The sequence below is a fragment of the Vigna unguiculata genome, chromosome 6, assembly GCF_004118075.2.
Source record: "Vigna unguiculata cultivar IT97K-499-35 chromosome 6, ASM411807v1, whole genome shotgun sequence".
Lineage (NCBI taxonomy): Eukaryota > Viridiplantae > Streptophyta > Magnoliopsida > Fabales > Fabaceae > Vigna > Vigna unguiculata.
Window position 1 is genome coordinate 27,079,841 of NC_040284.1, and position 20,340 is coordinate 27,100,180.

General features: G+C 32.9%; 2 protein-coding genes across 7 annotated transcripts; both read right to left on the reverse strand.

Annotated features, from left to right (window-relative positions):
• Positions 1-990: 990 nt before the first annotated feature.
• Positions 991-13,219, reverse strand: LOC114188281 (vacuolar protein sorting-associated protein 53 A). The gene is made up of 24 exons (XM_028076884.1): positions 12,933-13,219; positions 12,759-12,853; positions 12,615-12,671; positions 12,373-12,523; positions 12,188-12,258; positions 10,734-10,858; positions 10,354-10,514; positions 10,117-10,258; positions 9,659-9,722; positions 9,261-9,446; positions 9,107-9,148; positions 8,516-8,620; positions 8,375-8,434; positions 8,076-8,153; positions 6,863-6,970; positions 6,690-6,755; positions 6,525-6,602; positions 6,325-6,458; positions 6,144-6,237; positions 5,750-5,827; positions 4,742-4,804; positions 3,937-4,005; positions 3,666-3,761; positions 991-1,550 (listed from the first exon to the last, which is right to left on the reverse strand). The coding sequence occupies exons 1-24, from the start codon at positions 12,979-12,981 to the stop codon at positions 1,260-1,262; spliced, it is 2,463 nt and encodes an 820-aa protein (XP_027932685.1). The 5' UTR covers positions 12,982-13,219; the 3' UTR covers positions 991-1,259.
• A 2,164-nt stretch (positions 13,220-15,383) lies between these two features.
• On the reverse strand, positions 15,384-18,558 carry LOC114186873 (pentatricopeptide repeat-containing protein At5g66500, mitochondrial-like). Of its 6 annotated transcripts, XM_028074929.1 has the most exons (4): positions 16,711-18,558; positions 16,242-16,323; positions 15,762-15,912; positions 15,414-15,641 (listed from the first exon to the last, which is right to left on the reverse strand). In XM_028074929.1, exon 1 carries the CDS (start codon positions 18,502-18,504, stop codon positions 16,873-16,875), a length of 1,632 nt encoding a protein of 543 aa, XP_027930730.1. In that variant the 5' UTR covers positions 18,505-18,558; the 3' UTR covers positions 15,414-15,641; positions 15,762-15,912; positions 16,242-16,323; positions 16,711-16,872. The 6 variants fall into 6 exon arrangements, with proteins under 6 accessions (XP_027930725.1, XP_027930730.1, XP_027930729.1 ...); XM_028074924.1 differs by having other exon boundaries at positions 15,384-15,641; positions 15,762-16,323; XM_028074928.1 differs by lacking the exons at positions 15,414-15,641; positions 15,762-15,912 and adding an exon at positions 15,950-16,093 and having other exon boundaries at positions 16,264-16,323.
• Positions 18,559-20,340: the final 1,782 nt, after the last annotated feature.

Here is a 20,340-nt window from a genome sequence, read left to right on the forward strand (position 1 = left end):
ATATTTATTGGATCAAAATCAAAATGAGTATGTTAAGATCGAACATTCTCACAATGATGATAATAATTAAAGTAGTCAAAAATACAATTAAAAAACAAGAGACTTAGTGCAAAGATTAATGATGAAATAATAGGTTAACAACAGAGTACATTATGAGTTAATCTTTAAATTTAAAGTGACATTAGATGGAAATATGAAATATATAATGCAGTATTTTATAGATTTCATTTTTTAAAAATAAAAAATAGTTTCCTGTTATTAGTTATAAATCTTAACTTTAGAATTCATTAAAAAAGAGATTCTGATTTTCCATTGCTTGGTATCATTCATTTTTAGCATCTGTTTTTGCTACAAAGTTATAGAAGAACTATTAAGTATTTATTTCGTAAGAGAAGTAATTAATTTATAGGCTTTTTTTAGGTGATTAATTAGTTTATTAGTTTATCTGATTGAAAATAAATTATTTGATGTGTTCGATTATATTGATTGTTTAAAATCTACTTTGATTTGATAAGTTTATAGAAGTAGTGTATGACTTAAATTGAAAGTTGTGATTTTTTCCTAATGTCTCAGTTAATTTCTAAAAACAATAGTTTACATAATTAATATCTCATTGTCGATACTACATACAGTCATATTTAGTTATTTGTTACTTTTAGTTCTTCTAATAAGCTCTAATAATACATTTAATTTATATTTTATTAAAATTCAGATTATCACATACATATGCATAATAGATCAACATTTTTCATGTCAGTTTACAAAAATTATTTAGTTAATCGGATAGTTTTATCAAATATTTTTTTAATTCAATTAACTAGCCACTTTTTGGTTTTTTTAATATTTAAGCTTCACAACGTGTCAGTCGAAGAACATTCCGTAACTTCATTTACTGACAGTTGTATTCCATTGTCCTCTTAGCCCAACATCGTCCACTAGGCTCTAGAATTAATCTCAAGATCAATCACACAAAATTCAACAGTTTCAGAATGGAGCAAACAGACATGACAATTTTAACAGCCCATGATAGTGTGAATCGGGGCAGTAACAAGCAACAGACAAGAAGAATCATTTATGAGCTACAGAAAGAATGATGCAAATTTGTAGCTAGATCTCTTTATTATCAGCTTTCAGTTGTTCGAGTGAAATCAGATAAACATGATATTAAACTTACATAAAGAATGAAAGAGAAGAAAAAAAAAACACTAAAAAGGCTTAAGGGCACCGGCCAAAAAATAGGGGTTGTAACACTCTCTTAATTATGGATTAAAGAGCTTTCTGAAAGGACCATCTTTCCTGTCTTTGGCAGCTTCAGTTAGAGCTAGGAACCGCTTGAACCCAGTGGTGGCAGCTCCTCGTCCAAGTGCAGCAGCCCTAGTTAGAACATCCTCTCTCGACGCGATGAGTCCAACCGCAGAGGGGCTAGGTACCACAGGAGCTACTGGAGGAGCTGCTGGCACAACTGTAGGTGCAACCTGAGTTTGCTTAATTCCAGGCCCAAGTTTGTTGAAGTCATCAAGAATGCTTTGTTGATCAGCTTTTTTCAGACCCTGAAAACACAAATCAAATCATCCAAACATTACAAATCATGTATTCGGTTGCATCTGACAAACCAAATGATTTGCCTCACGTGATAGAATTCATAAGCAAAGCATGAACCATTGCTGAATATTAACTAATATAGTTTAATTGAAATATTGGTTTATTTTTTACATATTTTCAGTTGGATTTATGCATTGCATGCTCCTCATCAGTCTCGATTCTTCAGCAATTATATCAGTACCTTCATATAATCTATGTACTAGGGTAATAACACTTGTGACAAGGTTTGTAAATAGCAATGTTATCAATAGTGCATAACCGGTTATGATGTTGAGCAAAAAATCCGTAAATAGAAGTATCGAAAATGGCATGACAGACAAATTTACACCCTAAAAAAAACACAACAAAAATGACATATATTAAAAATAGCATAATGACAAACTAATTTCATAATATTTATAAAATTCTCATGAATGACATCACAAAGTCTTAAACATGATTAAAAAACACTAGTATTTCATTAAGTAATTTGAGGATACATTGCTTAGGTTTTGGGTGCTGGACGTTATCTATAAGTGGAAAATAATTGGGAACAATGTTTTAAAAGAAAAGGTAAGAAAAAACAACTAATTGGTTCTGAAAATTTGTGAAAGAAACACAGAACTATAAAAACAGAGCAGCAACTAGACGAGGAGGAACATTTGAAAAGGGAGAAGAGAAAATAACAGAAAAACAGATGAGGAAGAAAGAAACGGAAAAGAAACAAACAAAAAGGACAAGATAGGGGAAAAAAGTTGGTTTCAAGGTCTAGGTCGTCGGAGCTTATGTCGCCAGGGTAAGTTTTTGCCATAGATGACTCAAAGGAGACTCCACGACCAAGAAGGCTCATTCTCTAATGCTTTCCAGGCTTAGGGTTCTCTCTCTGTGAAGATTCACGTTCATAAAATAGGGCTCTACCGTGAAGAAGATTCACGTTCTTAAGCAAGGACTCGTATTTAAAAATGGACCAAGCCCATAAGATTTTGAAAAATGAAAAATAAAGGAAAAAGCCGATATTCCGCCATAGGAGCCGTGAACCGCCACAGCACCACGTCCATGGCGGGAGACACGGCAGAAATGGCGTAAGATGCCATAACCTTCAAAATAGTGGAAGGCGATGACAGGAGAAACCGCCACCATACCGTTATCTTGCGCAGCCATTTGATAACACTGAGTAGATTATCTTAGAGGACCCAAAATTACTGAAGTGTACTCAGGAATAAAATAAACAGAACAGCAAACATGGCGAGGGAATAGAAAGGGAAGGAAATAGTGAGGATTTAAGCTATAAGATAGACAGAGAAAAGTGGGCATGAATTTGGTAAGATATGGGAAGAGAGACTAGCAAACCATCGATGAACTTTTGTATCTTTTCATTATTCCTTTTATGATTCTACCCGTGTAATTAGGATTACTACCACTTTTTCTATGACGACATAGCAGGGTTCCTATCAGATTACTTGTTATAACATTTTAATTTAGAAAAGATGACTGTTGAATTAGTGATCTTGATCTTCTAGTGACAGATTAACCAAAATTACTAATTTCCACAAAAGGATTCTTCTAATGCTCCTCAAGTTTGGAATATATCATTACTTTCCTAAGACGTTATGCGTTATTGAATTATCGATCCTTGATCGGCTACAGTGACGGATTTGCTAAATTACTAATTTTCACAAATTAATTCTTCTAAGTGTTTCTATGTAAGCTCCTCAAGTTTGAAAAATAGTATTACTTTCCTTATATTTAATTGTCCATTGAATTGCAGATCCTTGATCTGCTACAGTGACAGATTTGATAAACTACTAATTTTCACCAATTGAGTCTTCTAAGTGCTTCTTTATTAGCTTCTCAAATTTGCCATGTAACATTGGTGCTATCCTAAGAGGGTGACATTTGCTTATGACTGTTCAGCTAGAATTAATTTTATTCAGTCGTGAACTTAACCATAAATTTATTTCCTATATTCTATAAGAGCAGCCTTGGCAGACTCATCTCAATAATCAGAGGTCCAGAACAAAGAAATAATGCAAAAACCAGCAATCAATCAACCAGAGATTTTGATAGAACAAGCTAATTATAACCTTAAGCTCCAGGATGCGTTGGAATTCCATGGGTGTACCCTCAGGTAGCAATGCACGATAAGTATCTGCTACAGAATCAACTGGAGAAAGTATAACCTGAAAAACGGACATTCATACAAATTTGTCAGAAGGAATTTTCAGGTTGGGTTTTAGGTTGAAGTATTTTTCTATTCATAAACTCCTTCGGATGTATTTAACACCAAATAAGCTATAACCCAAACACAAAATAAATTTTACATAATAACATTTTACTAATAAATGCTCAACAAACCTTCAAAAGGGCCTCAGCTTTGCTCATCTCGCGGCTCACAAACTTGGAATAGCTAGCAGCACCTGATGTCTATCACAAAAAAAGAAAACAGTTAGTCTAAGGAGATAAACCAGTGACAACCATGCAACAAATCTATAATTAGAGATGCAAACACAACGTCATTTTCACTACTAATTTGACAATGGATTCTAGACTGCTTGAAGACAGTTTTGTCAATGCAGTGCAATACAGCTCATATGCGTCATAAAACAGCTGGTTGGTCAAGATAGTCACATCAGTAATGAACAGTAATGCAAATCTTATCTCACTATCCTAGCACCTCTCATTTTAATGAACTGTAATGCAAATTAGAGCACAAACCGTGTATTGATTGATATTTAACCATTACTACCAACAGGAAGGTAGACTCTTTAAGCACGGACTGAACTCTCAGAGAGATGGATAACCAAAAAAATCTGAAATATCAATTTCTATTCACTTCGGTTTGATTCTAAAATATCAATTTCTAGTCCAGGTTTATGTGTATTTTATCTCTGAAATTTTATTATCAATAAATATCGTCCATCCCAAAACTGGATCTGGAAATATATTTTAAGTTTCTTGTAAGAGGCATTTTCTAAAGTGAAAATTCCCGGAAAAGAAAAACTTGAAAATGGAGTTGTCAAATTAATATAAACAAGGGAGAGGGGGACAATTGGACAACAGAACAGCATAGGTTATCATGATGGTGATATTTCTTGTAGTACAAACATCATACGAAGTTATATTTAAGCAGTAGAAACTATTGAATACAAATTAATATCACCTGTCTACCAAGGGAAGGAACTTCAAGAAGAATCGTCTTAACAGCTTGGGTATCCAATAGCATCTGCAGAAATCAGTTCATTAGTTTATTAACATCATAAATTGGGTTGCAAGAGCTCCTTGGAAGCATATATTATTATCATTACAAAAAGAAGCAAAGGATTCTTCTTACTACATCAAATATTTAATTGTAGTCATGATACAAAATAGAAAAGAATTATTGCGTTATTTTAATATATGAATTGTCATTTAAGATATTAATATATTTCTTATTTTTATGGATTTTATCTTTGATAAGAAATCTAGTTTAAGGAACCGTATACCTAAATATGATTTATCTTGGATTTTTTTCATTTATGATTTATTATATTTGGGTGATAAATACCTTGGTGCATTATGTAATTAAGTCATTAGCATAATTGTATGTCCTTTATCCAGAGAATATATGAAAATTTGAGTCAATGGAGCACTCCACCCAAACAGAACAATCTAGCTAGGATCAGGGGAGCACCCAGCCAAATGAAGTACTCTTTTTGTTCATTTGTTTGTGGTGTACCTTACAAAGAGGAACACTCTGGTTTATACACTTTACCTGCCAAAAGATATGGTGGTGGCGAACATTATGGACTCTAAAGTCTAAACCTTTTTCAGGCATAGACAAGAGAAATGCCTTAATTCATTAAATTACCATTTAAGAGTAAGAGTGAAGAAAGTTCAATTTAAAAACATTCAAAAGAGAAAGTCAAAGACATCATACAAATTAATAACCATCTTCTATGTTAGACATTTTAAAGGGATCTGATTAGTGTATTAATAAGAGGTCCTTCGTTCCTTTCTTTAATTTTAATTTACGGTTTTGCAAGATACCTTGTCCACTGCATAGTACTTCCATTCTAATAAATTTCTTTATCCATAAAACATAAACCAGTTCGCAAATAAGAACCTGTCAAACACTATGCTTTGACTTTACCACTCATGTAACTGAAGGAATTAAAAAAATAGTCAGTACCTGTTGAGCTCCAGTTTCTGATATTTGTTTGCACTTGAAAATGTTGGAATAAAAGCGTGGACCAAGAGATGAAGCAAGCTGCGGATTAAAATAAAATATTAGACTAAAAAAAGTTCAACTAACTGCACACCATGTGATTACTAGGGATGCTTAAACTAACAAACTATCAGTAGATATTATCAAGAATAAACTTCAGAAGATATTTCAGAAACAATTGAAGATGAATATGAAATAACAGAACGGAAAATTCAAAAGAAAAAATTATATTAAAATAAATAATGTATACTTGATTAATTATAAAACTGTAAGTATTATGCTAGAAGAGAAACTGTCCTTAGCCTTCACATTAAAAAACCAAAGTTGCATGTATTTAATCCATGTTATAGAGAATCACCTTGTCCAGGAAGAACTGAAAGTAGATGGGTGAAAGAAGACTTCCAAGTGCAGGAATGCTAGTGGTTAAGATTGAATTTATGGCATTAACATACCTGCATGACAATAGTACAGTTAAACTAATGAACTTTGTCACAAGATATATAATCATTTGTTGAATTTTATTAAGGAATTCAACTTACTCTGATTGATCACCAACACTCTCAAGGGTACCCCAAGGCACACGGGTCATTGCAGCCATTTCAATGTCGAATTTAGTTTCCAGACCATGCACCAAGGTCACCAATGATTTTGTTATAACGGCTGAGAACTCATCCTGTATATATCTCTGTTAGAATGAGAGCTGTAGAAAAAAAAACACACTAAGAGAAGGTATTAATACCTGCACTTCAGACATATCGACCCCTTCTGCATATTGAGGGTCAATTATTTTAGACACGCTTTCAGCCAGTTCACCAGCCTATCAAGTACAAATATAAATGTCAGTAAATCAGGCTTCAGGAATTTACTCATTATGAAATGGATGAAAATGGTCAAAGAAACCAACCGTTTTGTGGCAATATTCTGCTGAATTCACAATGTAACAAATCACTCTTTCGTCCTTATCAGATGTCTGTTCAAAATTTCCAGAGAATTAAAACACACACATAATGAAAGCTGTTTCACAGCATTAATATGCAACTTCTCACTATGATGAATAACCAGTTGCTTTGAAAATACCTTTATTTGTCCATCCATGCCTGTGGCTGCTGCAACAATTCCAGTTCCCCCCTTTGGGAGTCTAGCAAAGAGCTTCGTAGCATACGCTTTGAGAACTCTTTGGAAAACCTAAGATTGAAAGGGAATAAAGTCATAAACTGCATGAAGCTAGACCCATTACATTCCAGTATGCACTGCAATTAAAAATCAGTTTACTTTCAGCCACAAAGTTAAAAAAAATACTATTTTTAATACTCCAAAACTTAAAACACTACAGCCAAAGATGATACATCCTTCTTACTATTTTTTCTACCACATTCAACTACACTTAATACTAACATAAGCTAAAACGGGCAACTATTGAATAAGATGTGGGGCAAATATTTTGTGTCATCACTTAATTATATCAAACAGTTTTGCAAATGAACATGCTGTTTAACCTGATATAAGCCATGACACTCCCGGATCAGAAAACTCACTCTTTGTCTTCTCTCTTTTTATTTTTGAAAGGAAAGAAATATAATTAGAAGATATAAAATATGTAGGAGGAAAATAATATATTATCTTAAACACTAAACAAAAAACAAAACAATAAATAAGCAAAGAAACCAGTCTCATCAGGACAATTATGCTCTTTATCAAACAAAGAAACACTTTGAACATCCAGAGTGGACTCTTGACTAACACATTAACAATAAAAGATAATAACTTCTAATCAAACTGAAATGTGAGGAAAACACTACATTATTAAGCTTCATTAAGAGAAGGGGAATTAAAATAATAACAACATTGCAAGTACTAATGATATTACAAGACTCACTGAAACAGTGCCTATTATTCTGCTTTTTTTTACTAGTGTTCTCAATTCAATGAATCCCGTCTTTAACAGAGTTCAAGAAATTGTCATACTTGAGTCGGCACAACCACTAATCAGCAAATAGATGGAATGGAACCCTTCAACTTTATTTAAGCAAGTGTTTTTTTAATCTTTACTAGTGAAGTCCATTTGATACAAGTAAATAGGTTGACATATATATTTGTATTTCAATGGACATTACGAGCAATAGTCCAAAATTTGGACACAAACAATAGTATGTCACTATATTTTGATTTCAATGGCTAAACAACTATCATAACAAGGAAAATAAAACGGCAGAAAATGAGTTAAAAGCTTACGCATTATCACTTCTTATATAAAATAGAAACATCAAACTAAAAAATTATAAAACTTTACCTTCAACAGATTGAATAGTGTCTGGTTCTTTGTTAAAGCACTGCATCTCTTCAAGCTTCTCTTGATAATAAGAAACAACTATGTAGCACGACACAGAGAAATAAAGCAAATAAAAAGCATATCAAAAACTAATTGTGAAAGGGGCAAAAAAATATTTAAGCTATTTAGCCACACTAGTCTTTCACAACAGTTAATCAGATACCAGCTATAAGAACATCTAACAGCTGACAAGACATGAAATAATAAAGAGGCAAATTACACTGCTCTAACGTAACCTGCTAAGAGATCGAGGGACTCACCTGCATGCTACTGGATAAAACATTACTCTGACTTCCCTCCTCAATATCCCATGTCTCTTCCTATAGTGGATGAAACGTTTAATCAAGATTAAAAAAATAAGTAAATCACAGAACACCTCTAAAAGGTGATACACAAATTACCTGAACTAGTTTCTCCAGACTTTCCATTAGCGTCTTCTCTTCCAATTCTACATATACTGTTAAGTGAGGCTCAAAGCAAGATGAAATAATTCCACGGAAATTGAACTGTCCAAACAACATAAATGTCTGTCAGGTTTGTCTTGGCAAAACAGTCCAATAGAATAAAATGAGAAAACCTCCAATAAAGCCACAACTACAACCAACAGTATTTGTGAAATCAAGAAAATATAATCCACAAAATTCCTGGGTTTCTATATGGAGAAAAAGTAAAAGAAAATAACCTTGACTCGAGATCTTTTAAACTAAAAGCAATGTCCTAAGGTATAATACATCCTTTTTTGGGGGTGTAAGAAAGTACTAAGTATGTTGTGTCACAAACTTAACTAGGAATTAGCATAAAGAGCCACGCAGCAGAAAACAATGACCAAGAAAGGCAAGAAAAAAAAAATCACTGAAAGACAAACCAAAAAGGTTAATTCCTCAAGAATTTACATCATCATGACAGCATATCTCAGACCACAATTGTAAACATATGTACTTAATCTATAAAATCAATTATATAAATTGGAAAATAGTCAAATGAGACCGTACCCCAGCTCCAGGCACTGCCAAATCTTTAGTTCCATCTTTCTCCTGTTTATACAAAAATTAAAACATGACAATCATTTGATAACTACAATTTTGAAAGGAGAAGAAAATAACTTATAAATAAGCACTGTTAACTTCAGAAATTTATATAACATACTTCAGTGTCACCTCCTTGATGAGCAGCAAGCTTTTTTTCATACTTCTTCCGGATATCCAAGGCACTATTACTAGAATTAGTCCCCCTACCGATTTCTTCGATCTCATTTGCAATTTCTCTGTTTTGAGTGCCTCCCCCAAATTTCTCAGCCAATTCATCCTCAAACTCTAAAGTTCTTTGTAAAGCCTGCAAGAAATTGACAGATGAAACACCGAAATAACACAAAAATGTAAGTGTTTTCATCTGAAATACAAAATTGACAGCTTTTGTACATTGTAACCAGCCTCTGCGAAATAACATAAGAACATCCGTTGACAGTTATATTGTAATTAAAGGTCCTGGGAATGGGAAATGGATACAAAACAGCATCATCGGTATTGTATTGTTCAATGGCTTACCAATAACAAGGTTCCAACATCTGGCTTTTCCTTTAGATTAGCAAGAATGTCCTCGAGTAGTTTTCTGTAAAAACAAGTATCATAAACACAATAATGTTTTTCTATACAATAACCAGAACTAAATTTATTACATTTGAAATGACAATATTCTGTAAAATGCTTAATTCCATCACAACTTTTTGCAAAACCATAACATAAAATATACAACAAAACATCCAAAAAAGTTTTTGTAAATGATTGGAAATTCAATGTCAGACGGAAGGAAAATGAAGTTCAAGTAACACTCCCAAACTGCCGCAATAAATTTATTCATATTCAATAAATTAAAATGTCATTTCGCAACAAACAAGGGGTAAACCTGTTTTACTATGGCCATGATTTCTTTAATGGGTAAGGCGTGAATCCAGTGTTATATAACTTATACTAAGATGGTTTGCATAAACAAGTAAATAACATACCTCGTCTTCTTGCAAAATAGGATACAGAGCCGATATGAAACATGCCATGAAGCTGGAAAGATTTTCCAAATTTCTTCATTTGATCTCATTCGGCGCTTAATCCATGCATATCTACGTTCGGTTTTGTCCAACTTTGCAAGCTCTATAAATGTGGAAAAAGATAACCAAATATAGAAATTTGACAATAACCCTATGAATAAATTTATACAATTAATGTAGCAGACAAATCAAACATACCAGCTCCTTCAAAAATTTGTTCGTACGAAGTAAGCTCCCTATTGCAGAAATTATTTACCAATTCTTCCCTTACAGAAGGCTCTAATGCATCAACAACCAGGCAGGCATCAGACAACTGCTGTAGCAAATTAGTTTCTTCTGACTCCTTTCCGGTACCTAAGCTGAGACAAAAACAGAAAATTGAGGAAGCCAGTTACACATAGCCTCTTTGGATCAAACAGCTTCCACAACAAGTGAGGTTAATAGCAAGTCATAAAAGAAATATTAGGAAAAAATAATACATGAGCAATCTAAATGAACATTGTATATCCAATTCATATTATAGTGCCCATTGAGATTTCCAAAAGAGCAGAAGATAGAAATCAGTAAGAATAATATACCTAGAAAAATCAGAAAACACATGTGACTTGAGTATTTGCTTGATATTCTTAAACTTCTCCCTTAGTTCCATGATCTTTGGGATATCCCTATAGGCCTCAAAATGACTACATAACTGGTTCACTGCCTGAAATACAAGATGACAGTATGAACAAATTGATAAATAAACAAAAGCAAGAAGTTGAGTTTACAGATTAGTTAATTAAAACAATAAGCATAACTTTCATCATCAAATATATCAAAAAGAAGGACCATAAACCATGATCAGATAGTGCAGACCAAATAAACCAAAGAAGACTTCCAAAGTATAATATTTGGGCAAATCATTGCACTTATCATCAGGTTTAAGCGCCACTTTCTGGATAAATTAAGAAATAATAGCTTAAGCACTTTCAGGAAGCTGGAAAAAATAAACAATTATTTATTCAAAATAAGTTCAACCATATCTGTATTTGATAGTAGATGGTTTTAATTTTGAAAAAATTATTCCAGGTAAAATTGAATCTGAAGTGAAGTGATTTATGTTTAGGAACTTGGTGTCTCAAAAGTAAGTTTGTAGTGAAACTTAATATAAAATTCTCAACTTAACATAGAAGTTTCTTATTTCAGAATCATGTTTAATCATATCTCGCAGTCAATAACAATGACAAACAACCAGGCCATATCCCACCACCTGCAGATACAAATTCAAAGCAAAATGTGGTGTACACCCAGAAGCAAAAATCAATATCAAGGGGATTGATATTAGAAAAACAACTGGTAAATCTAATGAGGTTTCTTTACTAGAGCTGGAACATCCAACAGCCTATTTGTAACCCCTCCCCTTCTCCCCCAAATTAAGCAGAAGCCTATTTGTTATACATCCTTAGAAAATCTATAGAGATGAGCAATGATAGAACCTTCCTATGATAAAATTTCTATACTTCGTCCACTCTTTATCATTTGACTAAGGTGAATTAAATGTGGAATATATGTTACAAGGAGACACCTTTGCGGGGAAGACACCATATTAAATCACTTTACTTTTCATAAAAACTCTCTCAATATCTACAATGACGGAGATGTCCTCTTATACATCACAATAACTACATTTTCCTGTTCAATACAAAATGAAATATGTCATTTGACTCAATCAATGATCCTTTACAAATTCTTTAGTGAATTAATTTCCCTTGTTTACCACTAGATGTAGAACAAGAAAAGATATACAAAAGCAAAACAATCAAATATTAATGTTTAAAATCAATGACAAAGCTCAAAAGTTAAAACCATAACGCTTTGCAAAGGCAACTGAAAGCCTCAAACTGCTAAACAACTAATAAGCAAACCGTAGTAACAAGCTCCAATGCAAATACATCCTAAACTAACACAATAATCAGAAATATCAACAGTTAATCACACAAATGCGGACCATGCGATACACGGCAGTAAACCGTGCAATAATTATATTGGATACCTCCAGTTGTGCAGCTGCCTCTTTATACTGACGCTTTGAAGCCATCACTTGAAGCTGTTCAACGGCAGAGACTGCCATATAATAGGTAAGTTTGTTGAAGTAAAAGATAAAAAAGCGTCTACGAGTCAAAAAATTTATAAAGCATGCAACAGCCTATAGAACAGAGGCGTAAAAGCAAGATTTACCTAGCATTGTAAGACGATGCAGTGCAGTAATTGTGGTAGTTATATGCTTCTTCGCGAAATCCAGTTTCTTAATGTCACGGCATATTTCTTGAACCATTGTCTCACTCTGCACAGCTTTAGTTTTTATCTCTCGGATCTTATACATAAGCTCCTGCATTCACAAAGCAAGGCACTGATAAAACGCACGCGTCGCAACACAAAGGTCGAAGCAGGAAACTAAACTACTTCGCACGCACGCATACCTCGACGGCACGTGTGGCGGCGGCGAGATCTTCCTTCGCCTTAGTTCCTGAATTGCTCTGAAATCAGAGAATCGGAGGCATGAGAGAGCGAAAACGACGGAACAAATCCAAATCAGGCGACGTTAATTGAAGAGATTTTAACACCTGTTGCCGAACGGCGGTGAGAATTCCAGCATCTACGGTGCGAATCTCGTTCTGGATTTTCTGCATCAGCGGCTCCACGCCGGAGAGAGACGCCTCTGCATAGCGAAACGCGGATTTGGTAAGCGAAACGTTGGAATAAAAGCGTTGCAAGTGAGATTTGGATTTGTGGCGTACCGTTGGGGAACATCTGGTTGATGTACTCCAGAGCACTTGACTTGTCCATTGGTGAGGGCGAGAATGAGCTCAATCAGAAATGCATGAACGATGATGGCGATGGTAACGTTCGGATCTCTAGATACGCGTGTTCGACGCCATTGATGCTCTTCGAGTTCTGGTGGATCCGATTCAGAAGTGTCTGCTACGACGCTGGTGATACTGCTACTTTTCGTCTTCTTCTTCAACCTCTGGACACTGCTCTCTAATACATCAAACTCCGAGGACTCCTACTGAAATTTTCATAAGAACAACAAAAAAATAACTAAAATGTTATTACTTAAAATCTACATCAACAATTTGTTATTTATTTAATTTAGTTAACTGTGAATTAATATATATTTTTTTAAAAGAATATATATGCTAGTACTTTAAATTGTTGCTTATATTTTTTGCAATTTCATATTTTTTATTGTAGATTTTGTTGTCTTTAAACATGGTTGATCAAATTAATTTAATGGATGTCTTTAATTTTTATTTATTTTCACAATTTCTACATTATCACCTACAAATCACATTTTTTTTTTATAAAATCATTCATTATTATATACTAATGATATTTTACTCTAATCATATTAGTTAACGAAAAATGTTAACACTACAAAAAATATAAAAAAATAATAATTAATAGTCTAAATATTTTTTACAAAAATTTAATTAAAAATACTTAATTTTGCCATTAGCTTTAAAATTAATTAATCCTAGATTAAATAAAGAGTTAAAATCAACATTAATCAAATAAAATATAGATTAATACAATTTAATGTCAAAACTTATTAAAATCCTTTGATCATAATAAAACTAATGATGTTCGTTGTTAATAATTTATTAAGGACCTTAACAGATAAATTTGTTAACTTTTACTATTTCTTTTTTCATTTTGACATGGTTATATTGCAAGCCACACAACTAAAGTGTCTATTCTAGGATGTTCTAGTGTATCTGAAAAAGAAGGTAAAACAAACATTTATCAATTTTTTTTCATAAGCTCTAAACATTTCTTTATTTAACTAATTTGACACGAAGTTACACATTTCTTAATGTATTAGTTTGGATTTTTTTTTTCATATTATCACTTATATAATTTTCCTTTATATGTATTTGGTTTGGTATATTTTGTATATAATATTGCTTTTCATTGGTATAAACATTTTTTAAAATTTTTTTCGTATATAGTACTTTGTTTATCTTATAATAGTAAAAAGTTAACTATAATAACTTTATATCAAGATTAAACATTAAAATTACAATTAATTTAGATATATTATTTTAATTATAAAATTATTGTTCATAAAATGATGAGAGAATGTAATATTTTATTGACAAATTATTTAAGTTGAAGGGTTATTTTGATATGTTACAATATTTTAGAAAAGTCAATACGAACACCAATTAATCCAAGGATTAACTTGTACCATTAAAGAAGGTAACATTAAGATCATCAGAAATCCAAAGAGAGATAAATTATCCCAGGGTGACTCATCTTAACATTGAATATGTAATGAATGTAGTATGCCAAATTTTTAACTCTCATTATGATGCGATTGTTTGAATTATTGAAATATATTATTAATGCTCACTGCTATAGACATTCATAAAGTATTATATTCTTATTGAAGAAAAAAAAAATATAACAAGAAAATACAAGTTAAAGGTTTCAGTCACCAATAATCTCGTATTGTTAAAGCAACCATTATTATTAGTATTATCAATAATAATAATATAACAGTATATTTCATATGAAAAAACCCAATACTTTAGTATATTACAATATTTTTGTATTCGTGCTAATATATTTTAAAATTATTTCCAATTTCTAAATAAATCAAGACCATCGAATGTTTTCTAATATTTAAAAAATTTTCAAAAGTAAATGAATATTTGTTCTAGTTCATTTCATTCATTTTCTTTTTAATTTATTGAAATAAAACAACAGTCATAATTTCAATGTTAAAACTAATTACCCAATGAATAGGAATTGTAAAATAGTATATATATACTTCCTCTGTCTCTATTTATAAGACTATTTTTAGAAAAATTGTTATCCATCTTTGTCGAATAAATATATTTATTATCTTTTTCTTAAAATACGCTTAATTGAGTCACCTATTTTTCATTATTTTGTAAAATTATACATAAAAATTATAATTTTATATATTGTTAGGAAATTTTAAAATCAAATGAAAACTCTTTCGTTTTGTTATCAGAAAGTTGATTTCGTTATCTTTATGTATACAAAAATAAAGTTAAAAATACTAGGGAGGACCATCCTCTCTCACTCTTTAATCTCATGTTTAGAGTTTAATGATTGTTATAAAGCATTTTGCCACCACTCTATGTTTAGAGCTTAATAATTGTTTTTACACTAATCAATCAGAAATTCACGGTTGGCATATCTTAAAGATAGTTATCGAAAAAAATTCATAAAACTTTTGAGATTGAATGAGAACACAAAACAGATTTACACCATTAGTACACAGCATGTATTTTCTTCTAAAAACAGAAAGCATCTTCAGCACTAAATACAAATATATGTGAAAATAAACAAAGAAAGGGTATAAAGTGAAAGCAAAACACAATCCTGCGACGTCTTTGGTATCTATTCTGTATGTGCTTCCTTCCGTTGCCTACTAAACTTGCAATAATGCATCAAACTGTCCTTATTGTTTACTAAAAATAAAGAAAAAGGTATCACAGTATAGAAGAAACATCGAGTATTAAAATGAAGCATATTGCACTCAAAGGATGAATTAAAAATGCATAAAATTTTGAGCACATGTGCATAGTTACCATATTTAAACGAAGGGTTGTCATAGTTTGTGGTAGTATTTTACAGAAGATGCACTTGAATAAGCAGTTCTTTATGCTCACACAAATGATGTTATTTCTTGCAAGCTTTACACAACTTGATATAACCACATCCCAGTCACAGATCTGCGTGCTGCGTAGACACCATAAAGATGACTGGTCATGTTCACAGATATTCAAAAAACAAAAACCCACGAGAATATCTCATTTTAGATCGACCCCTCTTCCGAGTTGCAACTAAAATGAAATGAAGCAGTGATACAAATGAAATATATCATGAGATTGGCTAACTGCCAGCCGAATAACTGCAAGACCTGCGAATACAAATGGAAGTTTCTCATAAACATGGTGTGAATGCATTAGATTGAGAAGGAGAACTTGCAAGCTCCATGCCAAATATTAAGAAACATATGGGTAGTAAGTTTCTATTTTGATTCAGGTCGTGTTCCAAGACCAACTAACCTTTGTAAGTTCTGACGGGTACCTATTGCCTTTGTAGGTTCTGACTGGTACCGATTGCCTTTGTAAGTTTCCACCATAGCCTCTGCACAGTTCAAGGCTACATATTAACTGTAAGTTTGCGATTATGAACACCAAAAGTTAAGAAATGTATAAATAATAAACAAACAACAATAATTACATAACTGAAACTATACAAGTAATAAAGCGACGCAGTAAAAGCAATAGCCATAATTGATCTTGGGCAAACAACTCAGTACTTTTAAAAGATTGACTATTGACTATATACATTCTACAATACACTAGGGTGCATTCCTCTCTACATGTCAGACACAATCACAAGTGTACCATTCATTTCATAACCTGTCACTAATGATGAATCGATCGTGAATCAAATCATATGAACCACTTCTTACAGGTGAAAGGAATAGATAGATGAACTGTTTTGGAGGAATAGGAAAAAGTAACTTACTGGTTGATCTGTGGACATCCAATGCTAACCAATGATCTAAAAGAATGAGGGTAAATAGAAACGCACTGCCGGATCAAATGTAGCTATTTATGCTTTTATATTGGCAAGTACAGCAGAAATCTCCCAATAGCAGTAAAGCTTCACTTCCGTATTGCTGAACAATCAAACAGATAGCGTCCTAGCATGTTGGTTCAAGCCTAGAACATTGATCCAACTATTTCCAGCTTCCTTCACCAATCCTTTTGTTCTCATGATGCTTCTCAATTCATCAACACGATCCCATCTGCCAATGGCTGCATAGAAGTTTGATACAAGAACAATATAGCTAGATTTATTGGGTTCCAACTGCAAGAGATGCTTCGCAGCCAATTCACCTCTTTCAACATCCTGATTAAGACTGCTGGCATTCAACAATGCTACCCAAATTCCTGCAGTAGGCTTAGTACCCTCCTCAACCATATTGTGATACACAGACCATACTCCTTCTATATTACCCGCTCGACCTAAGATATCTATGTAGCAAGCATAGTGCTCTGGATCTGGTTCAAGACCATACTTTTCCCTCAACAATTTGAAACATTTTTTGCCTTCCTCCACCAGTCCAGAGTGACCACATGCCGATAAAACTGACAAAAAAGTCACAGAATTCGGCAACACCTTCCTCTCTTCTTTCCTCATCTCCTGAAACAGCAAAACAGCTTCACGCCCCCGCCCATTTCTTCCATACGCATCAATCATACAAGTCCATGAAATCACATCCTTCTCACAAATTCCATCAAACAACGATTGAGCAAGCGAAACCTTTCCACATTTTGCATACATATCCAACAGGGCATTACACAACTGAGTCTCACGAGTAAAACCCTGTCGAACTGCAACACAGTGCATCTGCTTCCCTGCCCACAAATCCAAATTCTCAGAGCACCCCACCAGAGCACTGGTAAGAGCAACAGCATTGGGCCTCACCAAGCCCATAGCTCTAAATGCCTCGACATACCTCCTATTCCTAACACACCCAGAAACCAACGAGTTATACATCATATCATCCTTCCAACCCTTCAAACTGCAAAAAACCTTCAAAGCATCATCAACACACCCGACACTGGAATAAAAATCAATAAGAGCAGTGCTTAATACAACCATATCACGCCCCATACACACCACCAAACCATGAACCTGCCTTCCAAGCTCCAACGCCTTCAAAGAAGCACAAGACTTCAACGCGGAACACAAAGTAAACTCACTAAGCTCAACATTCGCCCTCCTCATTGCCCTAAGAACTCCAACAGCCTCAACAGGAAGATCGCACCGCAAAAAACAAGAAAGCAAAGCGTTCCAAGCGATAACGTCTCGCTGACCCATTTCGTCAAACACCTTCACTGCTTCATCCAAAGACCCACACTTGGAGTACATATCTACCAGCGAGGTTTTCGCAACGGTTCCGGAATCCGCGCCTGTTTTGACCATTTGGGCATGCACTTGTGTCCCAAGTTTAGACATATGCAAGAGAGTACAAGCGCGCAAGACGGAGGTGAAGGTGTAGGCGTCAACGTCGGCACGCGCTCGACGTAGAGAGTGGAAGAGGATCCATGCGGATACAGGATCGCCTCGACGAACATGCGTGGCGATTAGGGAATTGGTTTGGGAAATGTCTTGAGTGAGAGATGATGAAGAAAAGTTGGTTGTGAACGTTTGGTGGTGCAAAGAATGGTTGATGATTTCGATGATGTTCGACACGTGGCGAAGATTGAGTGTAGAACACATTTTGTGACTGTGGTTTTGGATCATCTTCATCCACTGCTTCTACTATGATTACCACAGGACACTCGAATCCATGTCTACTTCAACTACTAAACCATGAAATTTCGTTATAACTAACTCTACCAAACCCATAATTATTTTTTATTGTCAATATTGTCACAGTCGCGAAATTGTGACGAGACATCGACCAAAATCAATTTAAAAAAAAAAAAACTAAATTTTAGACTTATAAAAGAAAAACTATGAAAAATCTATAAATAAATTATTTGCCAAACCAGTTTAAATTTGAGAGTAGATTACGTGTCAGAAAAATAGTAGCACTCTACTCGTCCAGGTGATAATCAAATTTTATTCAAAAGCAAAAGATTTAATGTCAAATAAATCCGAGATTTAATATAATAATCAAATTTTATTTAAAATAAAAGATTTAATTATGAAATTAATATGAGACTTAACAAAATAAATCAAATTTTAGATTTTAGTTAAAAAAGTTAAAAATTTAATTATCAAGTCCAAAATTTAATTAAATAATCAAATTTTATTAAAACATGAAAGATTTAATTATTATCATGATAATTAAATTTGATTTAAGAGAGATTTAATTACCAAGTAAGTCAAGAAGACTTAATGTGATAATCAAATTTTATTTAAATTTGAATGAAAAAAAAATTAATTATTAAATAAATCCGAGATTTAACGTGAAAATTAAATAACTTAAAAAAAAATTGTGATCGGTGTTTGTATGAAATTGTGGATATAAAAAAAATATAAATATAAAAAGTAATATAAAGTCCACTAGAAAAACATAAACTGCGTATTTGTGGAAGAAAGAGCAAGCACAAGGAACTCCCCAAAATGCTATCCATCGCTCCATACAAGCATCAATCCTGATATCAAACAATAACAATAAGTATAAATTTTAATCACAAAGTCACACACCCCTGTATCAATTTATTATATGAATGCCTTGCCATTTTGAGACATGTCTTGGAGTAAGCATATGTAAAAAGGATGTGATCCATATTTGACTATATCATATTCAAACCATGATGCTGGTGCAAGCATGATCCAAAATATATATATATATATATATATATGTATATATATATATATATATATATATATATATATATATATATATATATATATTACCACAACAAACCCATTCTCTTATAAAAAAAAAGTTGTTTAACACCGTTTGATGATCATTTGATAACTTATATAGGGATAAAATAATTTTAACAAAAGTTAACTTTTATACTTTAAAAAAAAAAGTAAATAGTTATAGAACTGTCAAAACGGATAATCCGGTCTGACCTGGCTTAACCCACCACGAATAGATGATTTAGTGAACCAACCCAACCCGGTTCACTTTTTAGCGAGCCAAAAAATTTTGAACCTGGTCTGGCCCACCACGAGTTGGCGAATTAAACGGGTTGACTCACGGGTTGACTTAATTAAAAAAATACAATTTTTTTTTCAATCAAAACTAAATTATAATTTTAATTAAACTCTAAATAAACTTTAATACAATCTAAATACAAAAATAAAAAAAATACAACCCATTTGTAAAAAAAATTCAACCCAACCTGAATCTATGATAAATCGGATTGACTCGCGGGTTCCAATCCATTTTGATAATTCTAAATAGTTATAAAGAATAGCATCTAATAGTAAAAAACATAATAGTGTAAAAATACCGGTGTCCTTCTCTTATACCATCAAAGCCAAAATGCATCAATCCTGCAGAAGCCCATAAACTCATAAACTGCATCCATCCAAATTCATGTTCAAACAAAATACAAAATACCAACGCGATGCTCAATGCATTCAAACCATAAACAACATCAAATTAAATCAAACAGAGTT